Source organism: Plasmodium inui (assembly GCF_000524495.1).
Source record: "Plasmodium inui San Antonio 1 unplaced genomic scaffold supercont1.16, whole genome shotgun sequence".
Lineage (NCBI taxonomy): Eukaryota > Apicomplexa > Aconoidasida > Haemosporida > Plasmodiidae > Plasmodium > Plasmodium inui.
The window spans coordinates 490,403-506,919 of NW_008481850.1; the positions used below are offsets into that span (position 1 = coordinate 490,403).

The 16,517-nt window shown below is 41.6% G+C and overlaps 2 protein-coding genes across 2 annotated transcripts; one reads left to right on the forward strand and one right to left on the reverse strand.

The window, feature by feature from the left end:
• Window positions 1-1,192: 1,192 nt before the first annotated feature.
• Window positions 1,193-8,976, forward strand: C922_03709 (Atypical/ABC1 protein kinase; the record flags this gene model as incomplete). The annotated part of the gene is made up of 4 exons (XM_008819298.1): window positions 1,193-1,228; window positions 1,457-1,607; window positions 1,793-1,936; window positions 2,072-8,976. The coding sequence occupies 4 exons, from the start codon at window positions 1,193-1,195 to the stop codon at window positions 8,974-8,976; spliced, it is 7,236 nt and encodes a 2,411-aa protein (XP_008817520.1).
• A 2,090-nt stretch (window positions 8,977-11,066) lies between these two features.
• On the reverse strand, window positions 11,067-12,937 carry C922_03710 (serine/threonine-protein phosphatase PP1-alpha catalytic subunit; the record flags this gene model as incomplete). Its single annotated transcript, XM_008819299.1, has 4 exons — window positions 11,067-11,237; window positions 11,403-11,554; window positions 12,001-12,324; window positions 12,673-12,937. The coding sequence occupies 4 exons, from the start codon at window positions 12,935-12,937 to the stop codon at window positions 11,067-11,069; spliced, it is 912 nt and encodes a 303-aa protein (XP_008817521.1).
• Window positions 12,938-16,517: the final 3,580 nt, after the last annotated feature.

Genomic DNA, 16,517 nt, shown 5'->3' on the forward strand with positions numbered 1-16,517 from the left:
ATGGTTAACTTCCCCGCATGAGGGTATAACACCTCCCATATTCCCATTCCGTACGTACGGGGGATGCGTATGTAACCGTATGTGTACCAATGTAAACACGCTGAGATGCTTTGCCGTGTGGTTAAGCGTACGCGTTGCTCTTTATCTGTCCTTTCAAACAGTTGCATAGGCGCGATTACGTTGCGCGGCTGTGTCGCTCATGTAGGGGGATTAACCAATTCGAATATTTTGTGAATGACTCAGGGGGGGATTTTTTTTTTTTCTTTTTTTTCTGGTTCTTTTCACCCTTGCATTAGCCTGCGTCTCGTTGACGATGTCCCCTTCTCATTATCCTCATCCCTATTTTTATCTGTACCAGTTCGGTGACGAATCTTCTGGCCTCCACCAGTCGCCCCTTTTTTTTTAAAAACCTGTCATGTGCGACCGCTTGGGATGGATACATTTGCCTGGGCACGTCCCCGCGAATTCTATTCATCAGCATTAATCCGTACTCCCGTGAGTACCTATTTCGTGTGCGATTTTTTCTGTACCTTTGTGATTTGTATATACGTGAATGGAAATTATAAACATCCCTTGTGGGGTTCCATCTCTCCGCCGCTGATGCAATTTTGTAAAACTTCCCATTTGTATATTATTCTCCAATATATAATGGATCCATAAAATGGGTTTACCAAAACCGTAAAGGGGGTTTGACTTGAATATGCTTTTACTGGGAATGGCATATAGTCCCCTTCCAAGTTGTCTGTCGTTATTTTCCCGGACGCTTCATAATTTAGCCAAACGAAGATTTGCATATCGAGGTTGACCCCCCTTGTTTACCATTATTTTTGTTTTTGTGTTTATTGTCGCGTCTTTGGTTCACCATTTTTTTGATTTGCATTTTTTTGTTTAGTTTATAGAAACCCACGTGTGATCGTTTGGCAGTGTGGAACGACTTTTATTTATTTATTTATTTTTTTTTTTGTACATTTTAAAATAATAAAGTGAATGAAATTGATGCCGCTCACTCGTTGTGTGTGCCGGCGAAGAGACGTAACAACGGAGATAGCTACAACGTGGTGTCACCCCAAATTTCGGTATATGTAAAGGAGTAAGATTTTTCGTCAACTTCGCCCCAAGAAGGCTTTTAACTCCATTGTGGAAAATATTATTGGAAAAAAAAAAAAAAAGTGTCACATCACGTCGGGCGAGAATGAACCAATATGATCAGTGGAATCGAAGGATCCGGGTAAGCTCAAAAGAATGGTGCCCATAAAAAAGGCACAAAAAAGAGAAGCAGCTCATGTCCAGGATGCTGTTCCCATTGAGGATGTATGTGCGTCATGCATGCTGTGCATGTGGCGCAGATCAGTTCTGCACCTTTTCATATCAAGGAACAACTGCACACCGATGACAGCCACGCAGTTCTCCTATTATTAAACGTAATTTGTCTTTTTTATCCCCTCCCCGATTACAGACCATCTGGTATTGCAGCAGTCTATATGTGGAATACAAAAATGCCCTGAGGAAATCGAGGAAGATGCCGGTCGAGAAGAAGACCGAGTACTGGGAGAAGAAGCACGAGGAGTTTGCCACGAAGATGTTGAACAATATATACGAATTGAGGGGTTAGTGCAGAGAAGTACTCCTTTGTTATTGTTTCGTTGCAGTGTGTCTTATGTTGACATGGAAACGCATTATTTGTGAATCATCCGGATGTGCAGCATCTTGGTGCCTATCCCACGCATGGACTACGCTCTGGAAAAGTGGGTCTAATATATATATTTTTTTTTTTTTTTTTTCCCTTACGCAGGGTGGTGGGTGAAAGTAGGGCAGTTCCTAAGTACGCAGGAAAACATCATGCCTGTGGCATACATCGAGAAGTTCACCAAGCTTCAGGATATGATGCCCACTTCCTCGTTCGACAAGATAGAAGTCATTCTTAAGAGGGAATTGGGTAAGGAGTGTCTCATGATTGATGTATGCGAGCAGTTGGGGTAGCCGCTCTCGTTACGCTCTCCTCACAAGGGGCAAGCGCAAATGTAGACATTCCCCCGGCTAAACAAAAATGTATAATTTTCCCTCTCCTTAGGAAACATCTATGACATATTCGAGCACATCGAAAAGGAACCCCTAGCAAGCGCATCGATAGGACAAGTTCATCGAGCAAAATTAAAGAAGCACGAACATGATCCGAACCCAGCTGCAGTTGTGAAAAAGAATGATTACAATGTTATTATAAAAATTCAACACGAAGGAATCGATCAATTTCTTTCTTCCGATATAAATACATTGAAGAAAGTATCTTGGGCCTTTGGTCTAATAGACAAGAATTTTTATTTCACCGATTTTATTGATGAATGGCAAGACTCCGCCTCCAGAGAGTTAAATTACAAATACGAATTGTATCATCAGTTATTGGCATACAATACTTTTAAAAAATCTGGAATCCCCCTGAAAATCCCACAGATATATTGCGCCTATACCACCTCCAAAGTTCTCGTCATGGAATACATCAAGGGGTTTAAAATAACAGACACGAATTCGATAAAGAAGTATAAAGTGGATGCATATGACTTGGTTTATAAGATTATCGATTATTTTGCTTATCAGATTCATAACGATGGCTTTTTTCATGGAGATCCCCACCCGGGAAATATCCTCGTTATGGTGCAGGAGGGGCGAAGGGGGAAGGGTAGAAGGCGCAAAGGCAGTAGGGGCAGTAGTGGCAACGAGATAAGGCGCTCCAAAAGGGGGCCAAGTGAAGTTGTGCAGAACCCCGCAGAGGGGGAAGAGAAGCCCATTCCAAAAGCACCTTTCCCAAGGGATGACAAGAAGGGAAATGTTCTCAGCACAACTGGGAATACGTCCAATCGGTGCAGCACTCCCAACCGGTCCAACACATCCCACGCATCTAATTCCTCCTCAAGCATGTCTAACGGGTTGAAGACAGCTAACTCTGCCAACGAGCCAATTCCGTCCAACACGTCGAGCGCCTCCATGGAGGACTTCATAGATGCGAGGTACAATATCGATAGGATGAAATGCGCAGCGACGAGCTCCACTAATCTGTTTTATAAATCGTTCAGCTCTGTGGACTACTCGAACAAGAGAGGTGAAGAAATATCAGATCAGATACTGAAGGAGGATTACGATTTTATCCTTAATGAAAACATGAGTGACGGAGTGAGCACCATCCGGAAGAGCATCTCCAAGTCGGACAACTGCTTATCTTATGGAAACTCCAGGAGGGAGGAGTTCTCGCTGCTCGGAAGTGCGACGGGCCCAGGGGAGGAAGGCTCAACTAAGTTGATTGACAATGAGAATAATTCTCTGCGCACGCAAGGGAATCTGTTCCAAGGGGATGAAGTCTTACCAGGGGAGGAAGCAGACAGAAATGGGGCGGAGGTCCATGGTACCGGAGCCGCATCGCAGGGTGAAGAGCCCTCATTGCAGGGTAAGGAACCCCCATTGGAAGTTAACGCAGCCGGGATCCACCCCACACACACAAGACGACGCAGAAGGAAGAGGAGAACCTACTCCTTCGTGCCCGTGATCATCGATTGGGGGCTGATTAAACAGCTAGACGGCGTGATGAAGCTGGCCTTTTGCAAACTAGTGTACAGCATTAGCTGCATGAATGTGCTGAACATCATCGAGGCATTTGAGGACATGGGTTTCTGCTTTAAGGAGGACTTCACGTATGACCCGGAAATATACATTGAAAATTTAAAGCGTTTTTTTTTGAAAAAGTTGGAAGAGTCCAGCACCAAAATGAGCGAAAGTGAAGGCATCGGCGGGGCGGGAGCAACCGGATTAGGAGCAGATAAGGAGTATCCAAATGGTCTAGACGAAACGGGGAAGAATAAAAATTTAGATGTTCTTAAAAATATAGACAAGAAGGAAGTGTTAGACCAGAATCCAATTAGTGATGTCCCAAAGGATATAATTTTTTTCATGAGAGTAGCTTCTCTGCTCCATGGATTATGCACACAAATGAATGTCAACATAAATTACCTGAGCATATTTTCTAGGAGAGCTAAAGAAGCCCTTGAAAAAGTGTACAAACCCATTCATCACTCGATCTATACCATCCCCATTGATAAAACTCCTAATTCGTTTCTTGAAAAGAGAATACATAATTTGCTTAAGAAGCTGTACCAGGAGAAAAAAATTCTGGGGTGCCAGGTAGCCATTATACACAATAAAAAAGTCGTTGTGGACACTTGTGTGGGCATGACCAGCACAACGGACAAGAGACCCATAACGAGACACTCTCTATTCAATGGATACTCCTTAAACAAAGCTATCCTTACCATCGCCTTGATACATCTGATGTCAAACTTGGTCAATGAGCAGTACTCCGCGGACAGCGTGCTGTTAAATTTGAGCAAGAAGAAGAATATGAAGGAAAATCAACAGGAGGAGGGGATGCCTAATTCGAGTGCGACGCGTAAGGAAAACGGGGACGCGACCCCTGCAGAGGAGGAAGAGAAGGTGGAAGACCCAGTGGAAGAGGCCCAGGACACAGCAGAGGTGCAGGACAAGTGCGTCGGTGAAATGCTGAGCGATGTTAAAAAAATCGAAAATGATTATTTTTCGCCCGTTAAGAAGGCGGATGGAGCGGTGGTGTCAGCGGTGTCGAGGGGTGCTCCTGGTCAAGCAGTGGGCCCTGGCGGTCTCTCGGCCACCCCCATCACCAACTATAGCACCATCTACCGCGTGAACAACAACACGAGTCGCTATTGTAGCAGCTACGACCACAGCTTTAGCAGCGATGAAGAGGACGGCAAGGAAGAGGGGAAAGGGAAAGAAAAGGGAAAAGGGAAGGAAAAGGGAAAAGGGAAGGAAAAGGGAAAAGGAAAGGAAGATGAAACGGCACACAGCGGCTCTCACCTCTCATCACAGCGTAACTCTGAGAACCCGCTGCAAACTCCCCCTTTGGAGGAACAGAACGAAGTCTACGACGGGTACAACCGTGAACTGTGTGAACAAATTATAAGTGATATAGAAGCCAGACAAATAAAAAATTTCAAGAGTATTATTAACGACTATATATGCAACTACTGGGACGGATTCATATGCAAAAACAAAAAGAGCATCACAATAAAGGACGTGCTCACGTTGAAGTGTTTCATTAAAAAACCATTTCAAGATAAAATCACGTTAAGTAAATTCATAGACTACGATCAAATGATCAAAATGATAGAGAGCTCTCGAAACTGTCCCGTTAAAAACAAGTCTAAAAGGTACGGACTGTACCTCTACCTAATTGACACCTACATTATCTCTGAACTGATTAACAACATTTCTGGGCTGAAATATCATGAGTATATTTACAAGTATATTATAAAGCCGCTGAATTTGAAGGACGAAATGTACATCCCGATTCCTTCGTACTTTTTGAAAAAACACCAGGAGGAAATGAAGAAGAGCAAAAATACAAGCGACTCTTCTGTCCTGAATGAGAAGGGGAAAAAAAATAACTATAAAGATAAGAAGGAAAATCCAATGAAGGAGTCTTCCAATCCGCTCAGAAACAATGAGTTAAATTTAAACTCTTTTATGTCGAAGAAGAGAAATAAAAAATTAAACAGCGCTTCAAATTTTGGGAACGAATTTCACCAAGGGAAGAATGTAACCCTGTCTAATAGTAACTATAATAATAGGGCTTTCCAGAATAGCGTTCTTGTGAACAGACCGTGGAACCGAAAATTTAGGTCCCCATTGGAAGCAGTGCAGATTACGAGGCGCTCCATAAGTGTCGATGTGTATTATTCTTCTAGGGGGAGGAACCCCTGCGCGGAGGCCTCCACTTCGAAAGGGGCGAAGCATGTGCGGGAGGTGGTTAGCGGTGAGGTGGTTAGCGGTGAGGTGGTTAGCGGTGAGGTGGTTAGCGGTGAGGTGGTTAGCGGTGAGGTGGTTAGCGGTGAGATGGTTAGCGGTGAGATGGTTACTGGTGAGATGGTTAGCGGTGAGGTGATTAGCGATGAGGTGATTAGCGGTAAGGTGGTTAGCGGTGAGGTAGTTAGCGGTCAGGTAATTAGCGGGCAGGACAAACCCGCGGAAGGCGAAGCAAACGGGGGGCGCTCCAACACAGATGAGCCAACCTCAATCAACATCCTTCTAAACAGCAAAAAGATCACCCAGTTCGGGGGGGACAAGAAATTCGAACAGAGTAGCATGCTAGAAAGCAACCTAAAAACAAAAGAACCACTCAGCCTCAGAACCAAGTTGCTAAGTCATGTGGACAATCTCAAAGTCAAGACGAAAAAAATTAACGACTCGATTAAAAATATGTACGAAAATAATGAAAACACATTTTTAAAAAATCTCTTTATGACTCCATTGAAGAAAGCGGACCATGCCAGCAGCGCCCTCACCTATGATTACCGCAATGTTGAGCTTAGCTACATTTACAACAAAAAGTTGGGCAGCTATACAAAAAGAAGAAATTATCCAAATTGTCAAAATTGTCAAAATTATCAAAATTATCCATACGGGGCGCACAATTATTATTACAATGATTTTGCTCGAGAAGACATAAAACAAAATAAAATAGACAAAAAATGGAACATAAAAAATATCAACAAGATTACCTCTAACTTTCGATTCACAGAAAAAAATAAAAAAGATTTTCTCTTTGTTCGATCAAATGACGAGAAGAACAAGCGTTCACATAGCTGCTCAAATTATAAGTTAGTCCAATACAACATAAACAGACACACACATCGTGATGAGGATGGAAATATATTACCCAATTCGGACAACTCCAATGGCATCGTTTTTAAGTACCAGAATGATACGAATGAATTTCTCTTTGATTACAATGTTCACTTTTTTTCCGCGAATTTTTTTAATATGTTACCCGAAGAAAAGGATAAAAAAAAAGACCCCCACGATGCCAACAGTCCATCTTACAACTTAGAAGAAGGGAGCCAATTTTTCAAGTTAACGTTCGACGAAAATGTCAGAACGTTGCTCGAAAATGTAGACGCGAAGAGCAGCGGCAATGAGTCCGCCAACAGTGTACTGAAGGAGAAGTATAATAAATATCAGAGGCGAGAAAAGAAGTACCGGAAGTTGTTTCAATATATAAAAGATTTGAGAATGAGCATACGGGAGAAGGAGAGGAAGATTAGGGAGGCCAGCATTGCCTTGGTGCGCAGTGCTCAGGTGGAATCGGGTGGTAGTGCCGTCAGCGTACGTAGTGCAGGCAGCACGGAAAGCGCCACATTCACCGTGAGGAATGGGAGCTCCGTGAAGAATGAGAGCTTCGTCAAGAATGGAAGCTCCGTGAAGAACGAGAGCTCCGTGAAGAATGAAAGCTTCGTAAAGAATGAGAGCTCCTTAAAGAACGAAAGCATGCTGAACAGCCACAACAGCTTCAAAAGGGGGGGAGTGCCCCCCGAAATGAACCAAGACTTCCTCAAAAGTGTCATAAAAAAGGACGAGGAACTTCTAAAAAAACTAATCGAGTACAAGTACGCCATCCTGAAGAGACAAAGAAACAACATTCTGAAGAGAAAAAACAAAAAGAACATTTACACCAATGAATACTCCGACGAGATCGAGATGTTTAGTGACAGTGAAGGAGACTCGCGCGGCTGCAAAAGGGGAGCCAACAAGAAGTCTAAAGCCATCCGCAAAGGCAACGGAAGATGCAACGGAGAGCATCAAGAAGACGACGGAGCCGCGGCCTCGCCTAACAACAGCGCATGCGAAATCGAGGAAAAAAAACTCATAGACGAGAAGAAACACAGACTGGAAACGTATCTAATCATGAACAAGTTATATAAAAAAAACAACAAAGGGTTGATATCGGAAGAGAACCACACCATCAATAAGAGGACTGACGTGTACTGGCGCTTGGCATATTCCAAAAGAGACATTAACTTCATGGAAAATGTTGCCAAGGAAGACATGAATAGCCACTTCGATTCCATTTTGAGGTCAAACATGAAGGCGAAAAAAAACGGGTGCGGTGACACAGATGAGGGGAAGGGCGGCAGTGCCGAGGGTTACACTGGTGTGAACAGTGGTAGTGGTATCAGCAGTAGCAGTGGTGTGAAAAGTGGCAGTGGTATGAACAGTGGCAGTGTTACAAAAGGAGCCAACGTGGAAAACGTGGTTAGCCCTGCCGGCGGCATTGGTACTACGAATCTGGCTAACCCCACGGGTGGCGCCACCACGGGCGGAAACTCCAATCTGGAAAGCAAACTGAAAAGTTATTTGGAAAACTTTAATGCCAAACAGTACAACGAATACATTTCGCTATTTCAGCTAGCCCAGGCAAAGCCCTACGTGGTAGACCCCCTAATTTACGACTCCAAAAAAATCCTAGACAAATTTATTCCAATTAATGGACGGTTTACCGCTAGGGCTATGTGCAAAATAATGGCCTTTGCGAATAATAAATTTTTTTTCCCTTCCTACATTATGAACAGAGTGAGGAAAATATATGCACTCGATGAAAGCATCGAATCTATGATCCTGACGGGGGGCATGAGCAGGAAATGGGGCATGGGGTTTCAGCTCTTCGAGTGCGAATATGCAGAAGCTATCAATGAGGATTTTTACCTGCGCAGGGGTAGGAATCCCAAGGGGAGAAGCAGAAGGGGGGGATGTCGCAAGGGGGACGGCAAGAGAGAAGGCCAAGGAGTAGGAACCCCGAGTAGAAAAGGCAACACTGGAAGGAAAGACAACACAGAACAGATTAACAAACATGGGAAGGCAGGCAAAAATCGAAAAATGAATAATGACAAGATCCCCGCTTCCAAGCCTAAGCGAATTGTCGGGTACGGACAGTCCGACTTCAGCGGATGCCTCGCCGTTTCCTTTCCCGAAATTGACCTCTCACTCACGATTCTTCTAACAGACATTTTTAAGGGGGCAACGGTAAGGATTAAGATTTGTGGGGAAACGGAACTCTCCTCGGGCATCTACTGTGGTGGGAGAGGCATCGAGGAGGTGCGCCCACTGGACAGCGCGAGCTGAACACTGCGGAGAACTCGAACGGATTCCCCTTTAACATGCACATATATATATATCTATTTATTTTTATTTTTTCTTTTACCGCCCCCTCCCCCCTTCAGGTTGCCCATATAATCCTGGAGTATGTGCTCAAGATGTACGGCATAAAGCCCAAGTGGAAGCTGCCAGTGAAGGTGTCGGAACTGATAAAGGTTTTGTAGCCAGGGGCAGCACAGAAGATAGGAGAGCAGCTATCGTGGTCCCTGGGATGTAATTTTTCACCCGCGCCTGAGCGTCATTTGTTCATATTAGTTCCGATTTGCACAGCGGCACAGCTTTTTCCCGATCGTCCCTCACTCCTGTGTAGCGATGCCCAACTGTTTCCAAAATGTCAAATGTTCATCATGAAAGTCCGTCCGCCATATGGATATATTTATATATGCATATGTGTTTGTGTCTTTTTCCCCCCTCTTTGTACTAATTAAAAAGAACGGATGATCGTGTGCCCCCTTAGCCCAGTCCACGTGCGTAGGTGCATTGCTGCGTAAGAGAAAAAACTGTCCGAGTGCATGCCGATTAATTCCATGTACCGTTAAAGCCAGAACTATAATCATCTCACATGGTCTCCTTTTTAGTGTAAACATATGTGTCATATATTAATAAGCTCATAAAAAGTTTTGCGTCCTCTTTTTTTCCCAAACGTCTTATGTGCACGTCGGAGTTACGTACTTGGGGTCAGGTCCCTCAAAAAAAGAATATTGTCCATGTTGTAAAAGCATTTGTACAGCTAAAGTGCAATGCTAATCTTAAGGTTAAAATGGTGAGGAATCAGTGTAGAGGGCAAAATTGTTGCCTCATCCCTTCTCGTTGTAAATTATATTGACGACAATTTTTCCTTCGCTGCGGTGACTATTCCCCACTGCTGAGACGAGTCTCTAATAATGTTCCTTCTTACACGTTTTAACTTCACGATTTTGCTTTTCCCCCCAACCGAATGATAAGGTAAATAATTTAATTTTTTTTATTTTTTTTTGTACGCCTATAAAACAGGGACACTGTTTGCGAAATGCCTCACCACCCCCCGCTGAAAATGTTGGCAATACCTTTTTATATATATTATTCCATTTTATTATTTTTAAGTTTCCTTTTTTTTTTTTCTTTTTTTTTTTCAATTTAAAATGTCCTTTTTTTTTAATAAATACATGAATAATTCATATCAATAATTTAAATATAAGAAGGAAATCTGTGCATGCACAGATGGGGATGCGCGCATGAGAAAGCGTGGGTACGTGACGTGTATGTTGCGTGAAGTGCGTGGGTACATTTGCTTTAAAACATACAGAAGTATACATTTATATATAGACGCATCAGGAGGGGGTAATTCAATTTTTAAATGCGCAGGCGACGATTCATAAAAGTGTGGTAGACATACGTCGTGTGTTGCTGTGTCCGCGGACGCTTTGGTGCGCGCTCATACGCAGATAAATATATACATATATATGAACATATATATCTATATATGTGTATATTTATATAGATCTACAATCGTGGCTTTGCGAAGCTTGACTGGGGGAGATGAGCCGTACGATATAGGAGGGACATGCGTGAAGGATAGCTTTCCAGCAATTTTTTGGGTGTTCAAAAAAAAAAAAGAAAAAATTTAAACTATGTAAACAATTTTGAAAAATTATATACTTCTTATATGGGCGTATAGACGCGTTGGAAGTTGTGTGTAGGCGTTGTTCGTACGTTTGCGCATTGGAGCGCAGACGGGAATAGGTGTGCATAACTGCATGCGTTCATGAGGAAGATGTGCAAAAACAATCTCTTAAACAAATTTGAATTAAAAAAAAATTGGGTGAACTAAATTAAAACATATATATCAAAATTTTATGTGGCATATTAATAAGTTTATATTTTACAATTGAAATGCTGAGAGCTCCAGGGTTGCTGCTTTCAGTTAGCAGCCTTTTTTTTTTCGACTGGCTTTAAAATCTGAGAGGGAAAGGAGTACGCGCGGGGGCGTGGGAATGTGCATGTGCGAGGGGGTATGCATATAACGCGCGCGGGCGCGCGAAGGTGCAATCGGAAAAAACGTTGCTTTGGTTTATTCGTCATTTCGATTCTCTATTTTTCAATTTTTTCCCTACTTGAAATGAACACATTAACGTCTCGTCGACACTCATCATTGCACCGGCATTATCAAATTCTCCGCAATAGTTGGGAGCGGAAAACAACGTAACCAGCTGTCTTTTCGCGAAAAACTCGTAGCCATCTTCCACCACCTGTAGGGGCAATGTAAGGGCAATGTAGGGACAACATGGGGGCAAATCGGCGTGAGTTTCTTGCAGCATGTGAGGGAAAAAATCACGCTGACGAGGCAGACACAAATTATAGCCCACGTCTGCAAAAGGGCACGTACACACCACAAAGTGCTAACTCCACTTTACCTGATGCGCTCTGCATATCAAATCCAACTCATGCTTTCTTAAAAAATTGTGAACTACATCCTGCCCAAACGTGAAGGAAACTCCTCGGTCGTTTTCTCCCCACCCGTTTATTTCCTTTTCCGGGTCGGACCATAATAAATCACACAGGAGGCCTATACAGGGGGGAAAGGAAAACAGCAAATGGTGGAATGTGACTACAATTATAGAGAAAAAAACACTCAAATAAAAAAGGTAGACAAGCACATAGATACATATACACATACATGTACACATGCGTGTGCGTGAAGAGCGACGGGCCAGAACGGCCTCGTGCAAAGGCAACGCGGAATGGCCCAAAATGAACAACTCCGCGCACACGTTTTTAAAGATCCAAAATGTTCTACTCTTTAATCGCAAATGAAGAAAAAAACAAATTCTGAACAGCCAATATTTTTTTTGCAAAAATTGCACATACTCGCCAAAAAAAAAAAAAAAAAAGGAGTAAAAAGCAAAGAGCTAGCCATTATGATAGCGTTTTCAATCCTGGTGGCAATGCTCTCCATTTGCAACCTCTCGGTGGACTCCTAACCGCTGGCCCATTTGCCTATCTCAAGTTTACCATTGTCGGGGACATCCGTTGGCCTGGTTATCTTCCTAATCTGTTCCATATTATTTAATTCAGGCGACAATCCGCCATGCATACAAAAAATTTTTTCGTCAATTATTGCCGCAACGGGGAGACAGTTGAAGCAATCGATAAATGTTTTCCACAATTTTACACTGTATCTTCGTTTACACTCATCGTAAAATCCGTATATTCTATTTATCGAGGCACACTCGTGATTTCCTCTTAGGAGGAAAAAATTCTCAGGATATTTTATTTTGTACGCTAGCAGTAAGCAAATGGTTTCTAGGCTTTGTTTACCCCTGTCCACGTAATCTCCTAAAAATTGGGGGAAGCAAAAAATGAGAAAATGAGGGTAGACAAATATTTGCACGCGTGTGTGTGTGAAAGCATCCGAATGAGCTACGCGTTAGAAAAGAGTTTTATGGAGAATTTCTCCACTTGGGAAATGAAAATGTAACGTCTACGCAGAAACAAATGGGGCAATGTTAGGAATTATCTCCTAGCGCAATCGACAATTCTGCATGTTCCATGTGCATGCTCGTAGGCATAGGCAAAAGGAGCCCCATCATTACGTCTATGCACATGCGTAGAGGCATGCACGCGCGCGCGATAACTCGAGCCCTGCACTGCTCAATAGCTCCTCCGCGCCAACGCAGATCTTACCCAAAAACAAATAATTGGCATCCGGCGGAAAGCCGCCATACTCGAAGAGCCTTAGCAAGTCATAAAACTGGCCGTGAATGTCTCCACATATTTTTATGGGTGCCTCCAATTCCAATAATATAGGTTGGTTAAGAAAAATTTCTCTGCTGGAAAGGCATAATATTTTTATCTCATTTTCTGTCAAGTTAACATTTTTCCCTGGTCTTGTGCCTCGAACTTCTATTAGTTTTGATATTACATTATCTATATCTATTTCTAATGCCATAATAAATGTTTACTTAAGCGAAATTGAATTTATCTCCTTGGAATGACGAACTCGCACTTCTCCTTAAATATTTTCTTTTAATCATGAAGAATGTATTTTTTTTTTTTTTTTTTCTTTTTTTTTTCCCTTTTCTCTTTTTATTATGGGGTTAAAATATACGACCAGGTGGGGACAAAAAATGTATGCATTTCTTTAGGGGGAAGAGGTGAGGATAGAGAGAAAAAAAAAATAAACATATATGTGCAAATAAACGTGAGGGTTATCTTGCGGCTGAATGTGCAGATTTGCGTGCTGATACGCGTGTATAAGCATTTACACAAATGCGTACATATACTGCATACACATGCGGGCACATTCATGTATATGACATGCATAGGTGTATAATGCTGCGTGTATCATGCTACGCGACGCATTCGCAAAATGCAATAATTATAATTATCCTGGAAATGCGTCCCAAACGTGCTTCTTTACATTATTCGCTACATGAGAAGGGGCATTTAATTTTTTGAAATGGTGCAAAAGTATTTTGAATTAATTATTAGGACTTTTAAAAAATTACCCCTTGTGTTATCCTGGCAGAATGAGTTAAGAATAAAAAAAAAAACGGGATACGTTTTGCTAACTGTCTTATAATACTGCTACGGCTGATGGTGCGATTGCTGCTTTGACTGCTGCTGCGATTGCTCTTCTTCCCTCTAACAGCCTTCCCAATCTACTGAAAGCATATTTTCTCTTATATTCCACGCAAACAGCAATACACATATTCTTTTTTCACATTTGCGTGAGTGTTGAGGATGTATGCGTTTTGTTGATATAGCCCGTTTGACTGCTTTTATTGAGTCACTTTATTAGCTTTTTTATTCGTTCTTTTATTCGATCTTTTATTCATCCTTTTTTTCGTTATTTCTTCCGTTTTTTCCTTTTCTTCGTTTTTTTCCTTTTTTTCTCTATTTCCGTGTGCCTCCACGCCTTGCCTTAAATTGTAAAGCGGCTTTTGATTGTACAATGTAATATTTCTTAATGTATCGCGTTTTGTCCTTTCCTTTGAGCATTCTCTTTTTCTTTCACCCCAGCTTCTATGATTCTTATTTTTAATTCTATATTTGCCTCTGCTTTTGCCTTTTTTCCCCTATTCTATTTTTTCTTCTTACGTAAAATAAACCCTATTTATGTAATGTATGCATACCCCTATTGTGTTTTTTTTTTTTTTTTTTCCTTTTTAAAAAAGCTCTACCTTTGCAAATGCATTTTTTTCACCCTTCGCAATTTTTTTCTTAATGCTTTGTTTAATTTCAGTTGTTTTTTATGGTATTATTATTATTATTTTTTTTTCTTCTAAATTAAATTGTTAAAAGATTGTTAATTTGGACCTACGAAGAAAAGATATGTCAATATGTTAAATTTTAAATTTCATGAAAAGGTTAAATGTTATGTGTCAAAAAAAAAAAAAAAGTGAACATATGTGAAGAGCATATGTGCACATATTGGTACATGCGTAGTGAATGTATGTTTGCTTATGCCGTACGTATACTAGGCGTGTACACGTCGTCCGTTTGTGCGTTTGTAAGTTTACACTTTTATACGTTTGTGCCTTTCTTCGTTTGTTCGCTTGTTCCCCTGTTCGTTTGTATGTTTATACCTTTGTGCGTGTTGCTTGCAACTAAGTGAACATTCGAGGCGTAAACGAGCGAGGCGCATCCCCACGGATAAAATGTGCCAACGTACAGGCTGCTTGGCCAAAGCACGTACATAAGCGACGAAAAAAGGTAAGAGGTGAAAGGTAAAAAGGGTGGAAGAAAAAAGCAAAGGGAAAGAGGCGTAAAATTAACTGCAGTAGTGTGTATCATATATGTATAATATTCTTTTATTTTTATATGTACACGTATTTTTTGCAATTTTGCCCTTCTTGTTTGGTTGGCAATGTTTTGCTTGCCTCTCTACGTTTTTTTTATCTGTACAGTTATAGCTTCCACGCGTTATATATGCATCGCCCTCTATGCTCACATAAAGTGAAAGAGGAAGCGAATGTGGAAGAGGCGTTACACGGGTGCATATACATGTGACATCCGCGAGGAGTGAAACTGTTACACAGAATAAAATAAATCAAAAATGTGATAAAAAAAAAAAAAAAACAGGGGGATCCAATTTCTTGCAGCATAAAGTGAAACAATCGCCTCCTACAATGTGTTATGAAATCTTGTGTAACATCTGTGAAACAAGGGCACACCCCGTAGTATAGGGTAGTACCTTCTACTCTGTACTACTGCGTACTCTATTGCGTGGCGCAACATGCCATATAAGGGCAAACACGTATACATCAACACCTCGGGACAATGCCGCCTGGTTAAGAAAATCTACACACCAAGCGAAATATAAGCTTAAGCGAACAATTCGCGGCAAACGAAAAATGCATACAGTACATCTACCTTTTACATGTGCTAGCTGGCAAAAAAAATCACACCACTGCACCACTGCCTGGGCGACAGAGAGCAAGGCTCTGTCTCAAAAAAAAAAAAAAAAAAAAAATAAAAGTTCCCCAATCAGAGAACCCGAACTGGAAAAAAAGCTGCACGGGAAACGTCAAAAACGGTGTTATCACCTTTGTGTAGTATTACAACGCGGGGACGTTTGTGAAATAAATTTATTTTTTGCCATGGGTTATTAAAAGGCACTCGTTTTCCGCGCGCAGTTTGTTTTTTCCTGCACTTTTACCTCTTCATGGTTTTGCCTTGCCACCCCGAAAACAGTTTGAAAGGGTAAAATTACGAGGTAAATATAAATGCGCACCTTTGCTTTTGTCGAGCTGGTTTACATAATAAACCACCATGTAAATGACAAACACATAAGTGTTGTGGCGCATCGAAACTGTGTATGCGAGGGGGAAACTGTTGTTCTATATCCATGTGACATACACGTGCTCAGTTTGGGCTTGTTACGTATGATTGACACGCCTACTTATCTGCAACTATACGTACACGGCGGCACCTTTATGTACGTATGTGCCTGCAGATAGCAGACGGCCCAGCTTGCCAGAAGTGTACCACTAAAGCTGTAAGAAACACTACACCGGTGTTTTACACACAATTTTTATTTTGCCACGAACAGTACATCATCTTACGAATCGTGGGTTCCTATTGGGAGTCACATCTTACGGTCAATTTTTAAAGACGTCGTTTACTCGAATGTGTGCATTTAAACGCTGTGTATATAGAATTAAGCGCGTGTAAGAAAAAAAAAAATAAAAAAATATTATGCATGTCATTTTGGAATTTAAAAAAAAAATGGCTTGCTCGAAAGAACAATCACAACTTTGTTTTGGAAATTCTTGGCCACCATTTAGGACACCTTTTTAGGCAAATCGCGGTTTGCAAAAAAAAAAAAAAAAAAGGTTTAAAATATCCAAATCGGTCTAACCTTCCTGCTATTACGAAAAAATGCATTTTCAAGTTGGCAGCTATGAGGAAGGAACCAAGCTGTTTCATTTTGAGGAGAGAAAATGAAGTACGTCGGGGGGTGAAATAAACTACGTCTGCAGAGCATTATGCACATCGTAATGGTCAAGGGTGTTTCCTTTTTTTTT